At 54.1% G+C, this 15,435-nt stretch overlaps 6 protein-coding genes across 6 annotated transcripts; all 6 read right to left on the bottom strand.

Moving 5' to 3' along the window:
- Positions 1 to 569: 569 nt before the first annotated feature.
- BBK36DRAFT_1166395 (fungal-specific transcription factor domain-containing protein) lies at positions 570 to 2,535 on the bottom strand (the record flags this gene model as incomplete). The annotated part of the gene is made up of 4 exons (XM_024894907.1): positions 570 to 588; positions 651 to 902; positions 972 to 2,132; positions 2,240 to 2,535. The coding sequence occupies 4 exons, from the start codon at positions 2,533 to 2,535 to the stop codon at positions 570 to 572; spliced, it is 1,728 nt and encodes a 575-aa protein (XP_024751803.1).
- Positions 2,536 to 2,892: 357 nt separating this feature from the next.
- On the bottom strand, positions 2,893 to 4,110 carry BBK36DRAFT_1113307 (hypothetical protein; the record flags this gene model as incomplete). Its single annotated transcript, XM_024889897.1, has 6 exons — positions 2,893 to 3,044; positions 3,103 to 3,307; positions 3,370 to 3,413; positions 3,477 to 3,568; positions 3,635 to 3,927; positions 4,027 to 4,110. 6 exons carry the CDS (start codon positions 4,108 to 4,110, stop codon positions 2,893 to 2,895), a joined length of 870 nt encoding a protein of 289 aa, XP_024751802.1.
- A 1,329-nt stretch (positions 4,111 to 5,439) lies between these two features.
- Positions 5,440 to 7,299, bottom strand: BBK36DRAFT_1134475 (Metallo-dependent phosphatase; the record flags this gene model as incomplete). Its single annotated transcript, XM_024892325.1, has 3 exons — positions 7,055 to 7,299; positions 5,512 to 6,952; positions 5,440 to 5,481 (listed from the first exon to the last, which is right to left on the bottom strand). Exons 2-3 carry the CDS (start codon positions 6,943 to 6,945, stop codon positions 5,440 to 5,442), a joined length of 1,476 nt encoding a protein of 491 aa, XP_024751801.1. The 5' UTR covers positions 6,946 to 6,952; positions 7,055 to 7,299.
- Positions 7,300 to 8,254: 955 nt separating this feature from the next.
- Positions 8,255 to 10,708, bottom strand: BBK36DRAFT_48941 (hypothetical protein; the record flags this gene model as incomplete). Its single annotated transcript, XM_024898140.1, has 1 exon — positions 8,255 to 10,708. One exon carries the CDS (start codon positions 10,706 to 10,708, stop codon positions 8,255 to 8,257), a length of 2,454 nt encoding a protein of 817 aa, XP_024751800.1.
- A 171-nt stretch (positions 10,709 to 10,879) lies between these two features.
- On the bottom strand, positions 10,880 to 12,829 carry BBK36DRAFT_1112716 (hypothetical protein; the record flags this gene model as incomplete). Its single annotated transcript, XM_024889830.1, has 4 exons — positions 10,880 to 11,221; positions 11,294 to 11,585; positions 11,642 to 12,062; positions 12,118 to 12,829. 4 exons carry the CDS (start codon positions 12,827 to 12,829, stop codon positions 10,880 to 10,882), a joined length of 1,767 nt encoding a protein of 588 aa, XP_024751799.1.
- Positions 12,830 to 13,659: 830 nt separating this feature from the next.
- BBK36DRAFT_1113553 (general substrate transporter) lies at positions 13,660 to 15,254 on the bottom strand (the record flags this gene model as incomplete). The annotated part of the gene is made up of 2 exons (XM_024889927.1): positions 13,660 to 13,770; positions 13,848 to 15,254. 2 exons carry the CDS (start codon positions 15,252 to 15,254, stop codon positions 13,660 to 13,662), a joined length of 1,518 nt encoding a protein of 505 aa, XP_024751798.1.
- Between the last annotated feature and the right edge of the window lie 181 nt (positions 15,255 to 15,435).

The raw sequence follows: 15,435 nt of genomic DNA, 5'->3' as shown, positions 1-15,435 counted from the left end.
GGTGAGCCTATTCTCTTCGGATAGCGGTCGGCTTCAACCATTAGTGCGAGCTGATGAGAACTGACAACTCGCACCGCCACAATGGCTTGGGCAACGTGGGAATAGCCAATGCATAACGCGGGAGAAGATGCGCTTCTATTTCATAAGGCTTCTGCGATTCAAGTTGGCTTGTTAAGTAAGATTTAGGCGCTGTCTTGCTAGAGACAAGAATAAGGAGCTTGACACGACCAAGTCATATTGCAGCTTCGTTGTGGGATCCAAGTCCCGTCGCTTACATGTAGTTTCTGTGAGCCTCAGCCCCTTGGTCTTGAGCAAAACGATTGTCAGAATCGACTGAACAGCACAATTTCTGGTAACTATGTACGATGAATGTATGTACAGCTATAAACCACAGAAGTATATACGACTCTGCGCTATACAGAGACTACCTTCTTCAAGGCAGAATGGTCATCAAGCAAGCACGGGTTATTCGTCCTTGGAACCACTGTCAGATGCCTTGCTGCTGTCCCTCGTCAACGCAAGTTGCTGAGCTTCCAGCGACTGACGAAAGACACCTAACAATATACACATTAGTCTCTGCTTTCTCTCCTCAAATCTTTGGGTTCGTAAAAGGTTTACCTGCAAGCTGCCACCTCTTATCCAGCCACCACAATGCGCTCCTGAGCTTCTCTACCCGCGTATCGCTCCAGTCGCCATTCTTGGGGTGTTCAGTCTTCAGCAGGAGCACGCAAGTCTGGTATAGGAGCTGTATCAGAAATGGCGAAATCTCGTCTCGTCCACGGCGCGCTGCCGTTACCAGATGCTCATAGTTGGAGCTGTTCAACAAGTCGGCGAGGGATTCGATGAACCTGATGGGCATATCAATGGGGATCTTGGGCGAAGTGTACAATGTTATCAAAGATCTTTTGACACAAAAAGTCAGTTTCAAATTGTCCCTTCTGAAGTGCCGCGAGAAGTTTAAGAGAACTCACATCGTGCAGACCGAGTGAAGCTCAAAGCTCGGCATTCCGTTTCGCGACTTGACCTCCATCTGTCCAAAGTAGAGCAGCGCCTTTATTGTGCGTTCCAGCCGCTGCGCCTCATCCTTCAGAGCCTTTGTCGAGGTCTCTGGCGAAGTGGACTTGAGTTTAAGCACCTTGGACAGCAGAACAAAAGCCTGCGTCAACAATGCAAACCTCCCGAACTCCATGCTGACGGGCTTGTTGAGCAATGGGGATGAAGGCTCTTCTGCAGCCTGAAGACGTACGTTAGCCACGTCCACGGTCCTCGGCTGTGGTATGATACTCACGCCTTCATCCCACAACGCGTCATCTGTCGGAAGAACTTCTTGTGGACCGGGCTCGTCAATCGCCGCCGGACAGCCTGGGCAGTTCAGACTGACGATCCGGTCCAGCAGAAAGGCTGACCACCAGACCCTCTTCCGCTCCTCTGCTTCCACCCACGTCAGCGGCAGCTTGAGCCTCTGCATGCCCCCCGGCTGTATCCCCAAGGCATGTGCATATCGTACGCACGCTGCTACGGACATGAAGGCCGCTGGATAGATTGCATGTCCGACTTCGTACAGCGCGACCAGGAGCATGCCCTGAAGAACTCGAAGAGAGACCATTCCAGCTGCCTCCAGTTCAAAGCAAAACTGTTTCGCCGCGCGGTAGGTCGCCGTACGAGCGTTCGGTCCCTCGCCGCCGGGAGCATCGCCTTCTAACGAAGGAGGGCGCCATGTCATCAGCTTCATGGCCAGGAGCAAACAGCCAAAGTCGGCAGCGACACCAGGACCTTCAGAGGCCTCGTGCAGCTCCTCATAGAAGCGCTTCCGTGAGATCATGGGGAACCATCTATGAATGGTGTGAAAGAACAGGCGGCCGATAAACTCATGCTGGAGTGCGCTGCCGAGCTCTCCGACGACGTAGCTCGGCAGGCGATCCGACGGCTTGGGGATCTCGACGTGATGGTTGTGAAAGACTGGCGGGTCGACAAAGTACAGGGCTGGAAAGTTGGACACTGGAAGGGTGTATGGATTTGAAGTTGAGGGCGGAGCGTGAACTGCGAGATAATCCTCCTGAAAAGAGTCTGACGATGGCTCAGAGATATGGGGGGCGATTTCCTTGACATTGTAGTCACAGTGGCGCTTTTTTCTGCATCGTTGTATTAATCTCTGCTATCATAGAGACTTGAACAGATGACCATGGATGTAGTTTCTGACCTTGTACATTCCAGACATTGCGGAAGCCTCCTGTCGCACCGCCGATTCTTCAGCTTGCACGACAAGCATGGATTCGAGGCAACATCAGGCTGCTTCTTCTTCTTCTCCCCCCCGGTCAGCATCAGCAGCCGAAGCGTGCGTGACACCAACAGCTCCGCAAACTGCACAGATAGGTATATGATGTAAACGAACGGATAAAAGATGTTGAAAGCCATGCCTGCCAGCGAGCTGGTTGTCACGAGCGCGGCGTTGAAGGAGTCGGGATTGTTGTTATCGTAGAAGGCATCACGTAAGCACCAGATGAATCCATTCGTCGACGGCCGTACTTGGAGCATGATTACATGGGCGTTACAAGAGCGTATACTCTGGATCGGTAGGTTAGATCCGGCGGATGCAGGTAGATCTGGGGTATATTCAGGCTATATAACGAACGAAGGATGAGCCACTGATTCGCGCTGCCAGGATTTCCTCTCCTTCGTCTTGCATCATCATGCCATCATTGGACGCGGACCCGGCTCTTTATATTGAGGCGTCATGGTTGCTGCCAGCTCTGGTTGTGCGCATTCCAGCGGTATAAGCCACACCAATAGCTCTGGATGGTTACACTTGTGGTTCATTTACCCCTCTATGTAAGAACAGAGACGCAGCTTTTAGATGCCCTCATCTGGTCTGTCTATCCAACTGAGTGCAGGTTAGTAGGCATGGGCCAGATATTCCTTCTCAAGGTCGCCTTGTCCTGGCTTGCCCAAACGTCCCTTGTGTGTACTCAGCGGCCCTTTAGCAGCGTTCGCAATAGGCGTGTACTCTTGTCCGTTGATAACGACCGGCCTCGCCATTTTGCCTGCTCATACTGTAAGCTCATGTCATCGTTTATTCTAAATTGAACATCTCAAATAGCATACCAATGCCCGTGAGGTGATAGTTGATAAAGATATTCTCCCACTGCTTCTTCGGCGTGTCGTAGATTTCATGCATGATGCTCAGATGCGGATGCGTGTCGGTGACCTTGTTCCACCAGTTCCAGCCCTCGCGGTGGACGGGAGAGTGGGCGAATCGATGGATGTCCTCGACGGTTCGGAAGTAACAGCACGTCATGAAGCCGTTGGACTGGAAGAACGAGGATAAGCAGAGTGATTCTGGTAATACAGGAGCCTCATTGGATCGCCTACTGTCAAACGCTCATTGGCACTTCTGTAGTAAGATGCGCCGAGGACTGTCCTCATCATCAGTTCATGGAGGATTCGGTATACAAGGAAATTTGAAGTGAAGGACATACAGCCGCTCTCCTTGTCGTCGTGGAGGGCCTGCATCATCGCCTTGAAGAAGAGGAAGATGTCCTTGGCGCCTGATCCAAACAAGCCCAATGCACTATGAGAAACATCGTATCAGCGAGAACTGCTAACAAAATATGAAGCAGATGGGCAACAAACGCACTGGTTGTTCCTCACGCCCAGCATGATAATTGCAATGCCCTTGTCGGCGACTTCACTCGGGGGGCTGCCGTCCACGTTCGGGATCTGTACGGTATATTTGCCCATGAGAACGTCTTGCATCTGCGTGTTGGCAATGAGACCCCAATGCATGAGCATCGTGCGCGTGAATCGGAAGAGCAGAAAGAGAGCTGCTGGGGCGACGGCAAAGGTAGGCCGCGCGAAGAGGAGCAGGAGGCCCTGGAGGACGGCTCCCATGGCGATCCATGTTGAGATGGTAAAGTTGTCGCGGACGGTCTAGCATTATTCTAGTCAGGGGTTTGAACATCCAATTGACGCCTGAGTATCTCGGGTTTGATGTTCAGAGGCTTGTGATGTGGCGGAGAGACGACGAACATTCCAAAAGGCGATGGAAGCGACTTCTTTCGGCTTCAGCTTGGGGATCTTGTCGATCTGCGGCGCAAAATGTTGAAAGTCCATCTCCCTTTCTTTTTCTCTTTCGCTCGAATTCCCCGAGATGGCTTACGGAAGAGACCGGGGTGTCGTCCTTTCGAAAAGCAACAGACAAAGCAGCCGATGGGGGAGGGGGCGCGTGCCTTGACTTATATGCGGAGAGCAAACGAGGAGTTCTGCGAGTTCCTCCGGCGCGCTGACAACAATTGCCTATTAAGATATAAACGTCTGACGGGGGAGCAACTGATCAAGCAGGAAAGCTTATTGCCAGCTGGTGCATGGGTACACAAGATCGGGTCACTGCTTTGCATGTGAGTTACAATACGGTACCAACATGCATGCAGCAGCCCGTTTGCAAGCTGTCTTGTTCGTTTTGTGAACCGAGTGCGAAGCGTTGTCTTGCCTCGGGAGCTTGAGCCAAACAGCGGCCTGTGTTAGTTATATTCTACAGCTTCTTCTCAGTGAATGCAAACAACTGAGCCAAGACTGCTTGGCGTAACAATGGCTGAAGTGATCGGATTCGGCAGATCTGTTTCTTCCCAACTACTAGTTAGTTCTGTGGCTTGATGATGACGAGCCTTGTCAAATTCGCGTATAGCTCGATGAGCTACTTGGTGAAGATTCGCCCGGCCTTAGGGGGGACACAAACACGCAGACAAACAGAAAGCTGTGCATACCTCCCTTGATTTGACTCTGATAGTTCTTGTCTTACGATGATGGCCTACTCGACCGATATGGAAAAGACAGGTAGGAGAGAGAGGAAGGAGTGAGAGCCTACGGAATATTACATGCGGAGAATGGGGGCCTATGCGGAGTATCTGTACAACCAACGGCGGACGAGCAGGGATTAGACCGAAGGCGAGGTTCGGGGCCGAGTCCGATGGAGGAGTGTGAAGGCTCCGGAGGGAGAAGTACATATACTACATGTACAGATGTCCGGGATATGATGTGCGTTGGAATGAGGTAGCGCTGATGCTCTGGTACGATCTATATGGCATGATTCTGCCTTGATGAAAGGGAGCGCATCAGTCGACTTGACACCCTTGCACCACCAGTTCTTGTCGTTTTATTGTTCTATTGAGCCTCGGAACTTTGTCAGATTAGCAACTCTCAACTATTTTCCCTTCATCATGTAAGTTAAGACGTGTTCGGCCGTGAGGTCAAAACAGCCAAATACCGGTAACATATCCGAACAGAGTCTCGCTTATCCGCCTCCTCAAGAAAAGGCTCCAGCCAATTCCACCGGATTTCAGCGTATATGTATCTGACTGCCATGGCAGATCTCATGCAAATCGACAACCCTCTGTTACCTTGTACTTATCAAGCCTCAGCCTCTCGTATACAGATTCCCAAACCTCACCACCAATGGTCTCCATGACCTCCGTCCGCACACCTGCGCTTCTTATACAAAGTCGCCGAATCTAGCACCGCATCGTCGCTGCTCGCAATAAACTCATGCGTCAAGTGCGTGCAGTTGTGAAACGTCAGCTTGCTCCATCCATACGTCGCATTCGTCGTGTCAAGCCCAAACCGACTGTACTCCTGCCTCGGGCTCTGCAGCACATCCAGTCCATCGTAATGGCCCGCCGCTCCATTCGTAATGTACCACGGCGAGGAAGGATTGTCCAGCTCTCGCGGGTCAATCTTCTGGTCTGCGATCGGAGCCTGGCGCTCGTACACGTGGGCGTGTCCGGACAAGACCAGGTCGACGCCGTACTTGATAAAGAGCGGCTCGAAGACGTCCTTGCAGCTCCAGCAGATGGTGCCCGTGACGTTCTCGTGGCTGAGATACCAGGGCCGATGGCCGCCCACGACGATCCAGGGCGTGAGGCTGCGGTCGACGGCCCGGAGGTCGGCCTCGAGCCACTTGATCTGGGCGTTCATCTTGCCGTTGACGGGACTGGCGCCTTCGCCCTCTGTGCCGCCCAGCTCGTCGGGGCCGATGAAGCCGTGGCCGAGGTCCGTCTCCGTGTCGAGCTGGATGAAGTGCGCCATGCCGCTGTCCCAGCTGTACCAGAAGTTGCCCGTGCCGCCGGACACGTCGCTCGGCATGCGGAAGTGGTTCTTGTAGCCGGTGAAGTTGGTCTGGCCGGGCATGCAGATGCTGAGATCGTACGTGATGTTGTGCGCCTTGTCAGGAGTTCCGCCGTTGTCGCAATTGGCCTCGTGGTTCCCCGGCCCGACCATGTACGCCTTTGACGCCGTCACGGGCATCATCTCGTTGTAAAAGTCGTTGAGGATGGCCTCGTACACCTTGTACCCCTCCTCGACCGTCGTGTTGGGCAGGAATCCCTGAATCTCCTCCTTGAGCCAGTAGTCCGCATACGCAATGTCCCCGACGTGCCACAGAAACTCATAGTCTCCCATGTTGCCGATGAGCGAGTCGACCGTGTTCTTCTCGCCCGGCTTGAGCACGTTGTTGCCCGAGACGCCGGTGCCTGCGGACGTCGTCAAGCCGCGCGCGCCCATGGTCCCCAGATCGGCGACGACGGCGACGGAAAAGGGCGTCTTGTCGCCAGCCTTGCGGCTGGTGGTGAAGTTGAACGGCTCGTAGCAGACGTCCTCGTTAAGCTGTGCCGGGAGATAGTAGTACGTCGTGTCTGGCTTGAGACCCTTGATCAGGACGTGGTTGTTGTACGTTGTCGACGTGGGATACGTGACGGACACGGCCGAGGAGGCGACGTTGGTGAGGTGCTCCTTTGATCGGCCCCAGAAGACGCTGGGACGGGGGACGTGGTCGAACGTGTTCCAGCTGACCATCATGCCGTCGTCGCCGTGGTAGGCGATGCGGATCTGGGAGTTTGCGGCATCGTCTGCCCCTACCAGAGGCAGGAGAGCTGCCAGGATGGCTCCCTTCTTCATCTTGGCTTTCTAATAGGAGCAGCTGCTGTAAAAATGTCGAATAGAACTGCCCAGAGCATGGCTTACATGGTATTTATATATACACCAAATCAGTCTACTCGGTGCGGCTAACAGCACAGCTACAAGGCAATATACAGCCCATTAACAATATGGAAGCTCAGCAACACGATGAAGCTACCTTGCCAATTGCTTCACTGCTATAGGTTCACCGAGAGCCATGGTGTACCTGGGGGAGATGCAGTGCATCCCTCTAGGATTCTTTCGGCACCGAAGCCAGGGGTCAGCCGGTGCCATGTGCTCGCTATAAGACGCCAGATTGGCTGCAGGGTTAGACTCAGGAACCGGATCGCTAGATTTCGACCGGTAACCCTTGTCCGGATGCTGCATTCTATGGGGCAACAGCAACATTTTCGATGGCTTTTGCATCTCGGGGCGTGTCATCACCGAAGACTGAGATGGCATTGTGGTTTACATAGCTCGGTATATAGGCTGAATTGGGGTGAAACATCAGCCAAGAAGATGATTCATTTTGCCAAGGTTGTGATCTAGTATCTTGTAAGCCCAGCCGTCCCCGCTCACCATCCACCAGCAAGGCTCCCCAGGAAAACTGCAAGCTGTGCATGCTGTCCATACGCTATATATATATATATATATATATATATAGCTGTATCTGTGGTATCAACTGAAAGCTGACTGGTGGCCGGATCATAAAGCTCACAATCAGAACTTGCGATAAGCCTCCTCTTCTCACGTTGCCCAAGCGCCGTACAAAGCCCACGGCGGCAGGCTCTTTGCCGTCCTTGCTGTGACTGCTATTACGATTGTCAATTAGGCCTCAGACCCTGCCCTTGGAGACTATGGATGATCCGAACTTGCCCTAGATCAGCACCTCATTCTCTGTTCATGGCGGAGCTTGGATAGAGACAACAGCTTCGACTATGTCGAAACGTTCTCAGACAACGGCCATGACCAATCACGCGCCAGGAGAAGACCACTCGTGAGGACTCATGCCATCGCTGTGTTGCAAATGGTATAGACCTGGCAAGTCAGGCATTGGCAACTTGCTTCTCAGGCGTTCTAGACTTCAATTTTACCTCATAGTCTATGTAATCGCTGCAAGAGATCTCGACAGACAGCGGCTTCTAACTGACCAAGGTGATCATTCATCTGTCGTTTCTCAGAGCCTTAAGACAGCTGTCATTGCCGCAAGTTCTGCAAGTCTAGTTCCGGAATGCCATAGCTGATATAATAGATCTAGTTGGAGAGAAGATCTAGCTAAATCGGCAATAGGCTTTTAAAGCCAATCCCTTCAAGTATAAGCATCTCCCGCTTGAATTGCAGCAGTAGCATCTTGGAATGCTGTAATAATAGGATCGTATAGTAGACTCGGATCTTTAGGGGTGCCCGTGAAGCCTTTTTGTGAGAATAAAATGCTCCTGATTCTCTTGCATAAGGGCTTGACACAATCAAACTCTTCCGGGAATTCTTCCAAGATATAAAGCAGTCCATTTTCTGACCCCATATCCCCACGCTTGACCCTCGCAATGTCTTGATAGCTTCCTGTGTACCAGGACGATAGACAGCTTTGTCTGGGCGGTGACGCCTTGGACAAGGCCCAGCCTCTACGTGCACTGAGCCATATCAGGACATAAAAGAACGCTTCGAGGTCGTGACGGTACGTGTGTGAGGTGCCTAGAAGGACTTCAATCGCCATGAACTCCATTGTGCCGGTTCGATGCCGAGCCCCACTAGGGCCCTTGCCTTCTTCCTTGGCCAAGTCCAGGTCGATGAGCATGCCTTTGAAGCCATCGGATTTCGCCGGGTCGGTGATGATAATGTTGTTCTCGGAAATGTCGCGATGGAGAATTTTGCCGTCCAGGTAGAGAGAGCGGTGTACCTTGATGGCATCGCACAGGGCTTCAAGAAGCTCAACAACGGACCTGAACTGACTGATGCATCGTCCCGCTGGAGAGATGGCCAGAACCCGCAGAATGCGATTGTCGTATGGCAGGTCTTGGTCCTGCTGAATTAGGCTGGTCCCTTGCGGTGTCTCGATAGAGTAACTCAACTCGCTCTCTTCGTCTTTTGTCTTGTGTAGCGAGCTATGTGATCGAGATCTCTTAGCCGCACGGCTCGACTCGGCCGCAGATTTCCGTTTTCTTGACGCACTACTGCTAATGCTGGGACCGGAAAACGGAACGGAAGGGCCAAGGGGTCGTGACTGTGAAGCGGATACTCCAGAGCCGCCCGGGGTATCCCGGAATTTGTACGGAGTCACAAAGACGAGGCCTTGACGTAGCTCACTGATGCTAGTGACCTCCTCACAATAGCCAACCAGTTTCGCAAGCCCTCTAACCCCCCTTTCGTGAGCTTTTGTGAGTAGTTCTGCTTCAGGTGGTCGCTTGCTGGAGGTCCAAGAGAACTTGACAACCGTGTCAAGCTCTGTCGAGCCCACGTCGCGGGCTCGGAAGCAGGACGTCCCGCGGCAGACGATGGCTCTTTGAAAGGCGATTGGTTTAGCGTCGAGCTCAAGTTTCCGCTTCCTCCTGTTTGCACGAGGTTCAACAGGCATTGTGGCAAACAGCCTGTGATCCCTCCGCATCAAAAAGGTATCCAGCCCGAATTCTTCGTCGCTCATCATCAGGTACCCGCACATGACCTGGATAAACTTTTCGGGTTGGTCGTGGATGTCAAAAGCGGCGCCACTATATGGACCAGACCGATCATAGACCCAATTCTCCATCACAGTTCCTCTCAGCGAGAATGCATGGACGAAACGACGTGTAGGTTGGGCAGCGAAGACGTTTCGAACTGCGCTGCCAATCTGGAGCCACAGAGCCTTGGAGTTCTTGTCCGACTCTTTCATTTCGCCAACCACCAGGACATGTTTCCAGTCGTGCTTGTAGCCATCTCTTTTCAGCTTCACGAAGAGGTCCAGCTGTCTTTGCGCCTCGGTTCCAACTCTATTGTCCCCGGAGCTTCTGAAGAAGGCGGTTCTCTCGTTTGCCATAAACTCCTTTTGCAAGTTGAGCCACCACTTGCACACGTCGTCCTCGGTGCACTTTTTGGGGAGCTGGGTCCATCGATGCTCGCCGTCGCCGTATTGACTTTTGGCGTGCTGCCAGATTTGGTTTGCTCGTCGGTTCCATTTTCTGCCTTGGAAATATTTCTCGTGGAAGCCGCCAACCGCACGATGCGTGCAGTGGCAGATCTCTTCAAACACGCGGTCTTCTATGGCCTGCCGCGTCTGTTCCGACCCTTGCTGCGAAGCTGATGAATGGGTGATGGGGGTCCCGGCGGATGTCGCATCGCTGGGAGGCGGAGTGGAGTGGGAGTGGGATGTTGCGAGGACGAGACGGATGACGGCGGTCCAAATCTCGGCGTCTGGGGCCCGCCTGATGACGGCTCTTGACAACGGACGGAAATACTGGTAGGTAGTGTCGGTCGTCCGAATGTCGTTCGGTCGAAGCAATGAATGAACGGCATACAAATCGGAGGCTAGATCACGTCCGCCGGTCCTTGAAGCAAGGAAGGCAGGGGCCTCGGAGCCGATGAATATACCCAGCAGCTTGTATAGCGCTGCTACAAACAGCCGCGGTCGCCCGGGCGGATCTGAATCTTCGACGATGTCCGTCGTGCCGTCCAGCTGGAAGCTGCCCAGCGTCGAGTCCGCTTCCCGCAGTGCTTCTCGTATGGGATTCAGCGCGTCACCAAGGGGGTTGTTTTCGATGGCATCGAGTTCTTCGGGCGTCAAGATGTCCATGATGCCAAGCTGACGCGCCTCGTGCGCTTATGTGGTGAATGGAGAGAAGATGTGATGGCGAAAGTAAATAAGGCACCAAGGGCCTGGGAGGACTTGGTGACGCGTGGTCACGTGCGCGTTCGGCACCTTAAAGCACTATCTACTACTGGCGAAATAGCTCGCAACGCCTTATTAAACATCTGTATGCAGCCAGTCAAACGTATCCAACAGCTCAAAATTAAAATCCAACGGCTCCGGGAAATCAAACGCCAGCGCCGCCCGCGGACTGTTCCCATCCGCGCTGCCGTTGAGCGTGTGATCCAGCACCCGCTGGATAATGACCTTGCAGTCCATGCACAGATCCCCGTTTGGCGCCGACGGACGCACCCAGTCGAGGAAGCCGACGAGGAGGCTGAGGTTCTGGATAATGCTGGAGCGGGTGATGCGGGCGTCGCTGGGGTGCTTGCCGGCGAATGTCGGGTTGAGCAGCTCGAGGCAGAGGATGCCGCCTGCCGGGGCTGCGTGGGCCATGAGCTTTGCGTTCAACTGTCAGAACGGGTTCATCTTGCTATATGTAAGTCATGATCGGGAATCTCGACGACTTACAAGCCATTCAAAGTTGCGCCGCATTTCGGCAAAACGGTCTTTATGCGTCCACAGGGCAAGAGTGAGGGTGAGCATCTCGAAGCTGAAGAGCAGTAAGTTGCCCTCGTCCAGGCTACCGTTGAGCAGCAGTAGCCTTTCCAATAAGAACATGGTCTGCAGATGAGCCAGCCGCATCAGTATCCTCGCGTAGACCAACTCGGTGTCCAGCTCGGGATCTAGCAGGAGATGGGGGCCCTGTTGAAGATGCGCGGGCAGTGCCGCATACGTTTCCAATTCTCGGGTCTGAATGTTACTATGCGGCCTCATTAGCTTCGCTGCGCTCGGGAAAGCCTAGCAAAGAAGGCATACCGCAGTTCATCCAGAGTGACACAAACGGCACAGCTCAATGCAATTTCCATGACCTCTTCCAGGGTGCCTGCCAGCAAACGCCGGGCTCGTATGAGCGTAGCCGGATAAATGTGACCTTTTGTGTTCCAGCCTTGGTCGTCCAGTTCTGAAACAACCTTGCGCAGTGTTGCTTCATCCGCTACGAGGTCTTCATCTGAAAGATCCAGGGGCAGAGGTGTCGTGCAGAATCGGCGATGGATGAGAGGAGGTCGCCCCGAGAATGCGACACACCACTTGTCGGTGTTGAAGATTTGGGCTACGACTCGCCTGCTGTTCTCGGAACACAGCGTGGGCGTATATGGAATCTCCTTTTCCAGGGCATGTAGTCCCATGAATGTCATCATGGACACGCCCCCGCCGTGAGAATACCAGCACGATCCAGCTGTTGGACTGACGTTAACACTGATTTCTTGTCTTGTAAAGCGCATCATGCTTACCAGCATCGCCGTCCAATATAGACAGCAGAGTCGTCCGACATCGATGAAGGTCCAACAACACGGGGTTGCCCTCGCAAAAGTGTCGCGCCAAATCAAGACAATATGTCATGTACGTTCTGGACGCATCGTGGGATCCCTTGCCGGGAAGCCACTGGATGTGAGAAGGCCGCAATGAGCTCACAATGTCCCCGAGACGCTCCAAGCCTGCCCATATCCACCCGATCGACTCCCATCTGAGACTGCTACTATCGCAGTACTGATCCATCCACCGATGCGGGTCGTCGATATCCCGAAAGGGCTGAGCCGAGTTGTGACATATCATCTCGGCGATTCGCTCCAGGTCAGGCCCCGTCCCGTCGGGGTTCTTCTTCAGCAGCTCTTGCACCGACCGGGTGATGCGAGCCACAGCGACTTGCCTCCAGCCCTTTCCCTGGCTATCCTCATGGTTGAAGACGATCTGCTCGTTACGCTGGCCCGGCAGAGCTTCCAGGACATAGATGCTCATGTGGCGCACCAGATGGGGAAGCTGGTCGAAAGAGAGCCAGGGAACGGCTCGATCATCAGGAAGGGATCGCGACAGACGAGGTTCCAGCCCCTGGCCCTGAAGCAGGCTGAGCTTTCGCTTCGTCTGTTCGAAGACGGTGGCATGGCTCGTGAAGCCCATGTAGCCCGAGCCGGGCGAACCGTGCCCGTTGACAGGCCTCATCTCCATCGCATTCAGAGTCGTGCTCGCCGCCCTCGTCCTCTGCCGCCTCACGCGTCTCCGAGGCTGAAGCACGGTTCCGACTGTGTAGGTGCATTCGCTGGCCTGGTTCCTCTTAAGGCAACGGGTGCATACTGGCCGCGTGTGGTCGCAGGCGACTTTGCGTGCCCGACACTGATCACATGCCTGGAGGCGCCCGTTGAGACGCCGCAGAGGCGCTTCATTGTCGGTGATGCTCCCGTTGGTGTTGTCGCTCATGCTGAACATGGCGATTGGATGGTGAGTCCATGTTTGCAGTGACGAACACGGTGTGTCGATGGAAAGGCGTGTGAGGGCTGGGCTGAGCTGAAATCCTGACGCTCGTGCTTAGTCATGAGAGACGAACCGGTAGGTATGTCATCAAAAGGAACAGAAGAATCCTTTGACATGAGATGATTTGTACAGTTCGACCTAGCAAACTATATCTCTTATTCGTTCTCATAGAGAAACGGGGTTGGTATGCGATGCTGATGAATGTCGCTGGCAAAGTGAGTCGGCGGTGGTGGAACGTGTGTGTCTTGCCATACCTTCGTGTAAGTACCTGTGTAAGACGAAGCTGCCCTCGAGTTTGGTCGACACTACACGCAGCCCGTGAACGTCTATACATGCATCAATTGCGTCTCATCAATTGCGTCTCATCAACATCTTTCATATGATACAGGTACACAATAGCGAGTTGAGATGCCTTGTTGTTATCTTTGACTCTCTTCATTACTATTGATGGCCCACTACACACTGCAACTACAGCAAATTAACGTGTTGCCAGCTCAGGATTTGCCCGGGAATGTCCATCCATCTCTTCATGGCGCCAGATCCTCATCCTCAAACTTGTACGTCGCAAACTTTCTCGCTGGAACATTGCGTTCGAACATGATGTCGAGCTCTTCGTACGTCCGGCCCTTTGTCTCCGGCTATATAAAAAAAAGAGCGTCAGTCAACCGTAGTCAAGCAAAGGGACCCTCCTGGTACCAGGGGAAGAATCACTCACCATTCTGAAAATGGTCCATATAAGCGAAAAGACAGAAATGCCACCATACAGAAACTCAATCTTGGCTCCAGCGCCCGCAGCACCAGGATTCAGCAGATACGGCCCAATAACAGACGTAACCAGACCCGTGAGAGCATCAATCATTGTGGCAATGGCAATCGTCTTGGATCGGAGCTTGGTCGAGGGCGTCTCGCAGACAACGACGTACGTCAACGGGCCGAGGGTCGCCTGCCAGACGAACTGCAGGACGATAAGTAGCGTGGCCTGGGCCCAACGGTACGAATCGTTGGTTGTGTAGTCGTGCGCAAACGAGAGCAGGGCGACGACGAAGAGCGTGGCGACCATGAAGCTGAGGCCGAAGATGTACGCAGGACGACGGCCGAGGTAGATGAGAGGAATGGCGGAGAGGCACGTGCCGACGAAGCCGACGCCGTTGAGGCCGACGCCCATGTCGAACGCCTGCACGTTGTTGAGGCCAATCTGCTCGAAGAAGTAGGTCGCGAAGCCGACGGGGTTACCGCTAAAGTTCTGGATGACGAACAGCAGGATGCAAATCTCCATGCGCCGCCGGTTGACGCCCTTCCAGCAGTCGGCGTACGTGGTGCCGACCTCGAGCTCTCGCTCTAGGAGATCCGTCTTGACCATCATGGCCAGCGTCTCCTTGGTGTTGATGCCCGAGTCCTTCTGAACGAGCTTCTCGAGGGACCGCTCCGCCTTTTCCATCTTGTTCTGTCGGACCAGCCACCAGGGTGATTCAGGGGCAAAGGGCAGGCCGGCGAGCAGGATGACGGGCCACGCCCATTGGATGGCAAATGGGATCTTGTACGCCCACTGATCGGGGCGGTTGATGAAGCCGCGGGTGACGCCCGTCTGGATGAACTGGCCCATGACATAGCAGAGGTTGATGTAGCCGGTGAGGAAGCCGCGCAGGCTGAGAGGAAGAACCTCGGACGCATACGTCGTCGCAATCACGCAGTATCCTCCCCAGACAATACCGCTGAGATACATACTGGCCGTCAAGACGCCGATGCTGTTGGCAAAGAATTGCATAAACGTCAGGATCGCCGTCAGGACGAGGCACACGGCAAACGTCTTCTTCCGCCCAAACTTCTCCATGGGGAAGGAAACGAGATAGGCGCCCACGATCTGGCCCACGAGGCTGCCCATGCTCATGGCGACCTGCCACCGGGCCGGGATCTGGTAGCCGCCGTGGTCGGGCCCGTAGTCGACGCCAAAGTGCTTCTGGAAAGCCGGCAGGGCGAAGAAGTTGCCGCTGATCTCGATGTCGTAGGCGCGCATGATGATGCTGAGCGAGATGAACATGGACCAGAAGGCGCCCTTGCGGTAGAGCTTGAGGGCCTGCCAGGAGCCGAGGCTGTGCTCCGTCGCCGTGCCGCTGTTAGCCATGGCCTCGCTGATGCTGGCCATCTTGCCAGTGGCGCCGGCGTTGGTGAGCTCATGCTCGATGTTGCTGGCGACGTTTTCGAGCGCCGTTGCCTCTACTTCTTTCTCCATGGTGGGCTGTGATAGTGCAACGACACCTCGTTTGCTAGAGTTGATGGGGGACAAGGAGATGAAGAGGAGGGAG

This window comes from Trichoderma citrinoviride (assembly GCF_003025115.1).
Source record: "Trichoderma citrinoviride strain TUCIM 6016 unplaced genomic scaffold BBK36scaffold_3, whole genome shotgun sequence".
In the NCBI taxonomy this organism is placed as follows: Eukaryota; Fungi; Ascomycota; class Sordariomycetes; order Hypocreales; family Hypocreaceae; genus Trichoderma; species Trichoderma citrinoviride.
The sequence above is the reverse complement of the archived record's forward strand: the minus strand, read 5'-3'. Positions and strand labels throughout refer to the sequence as shown.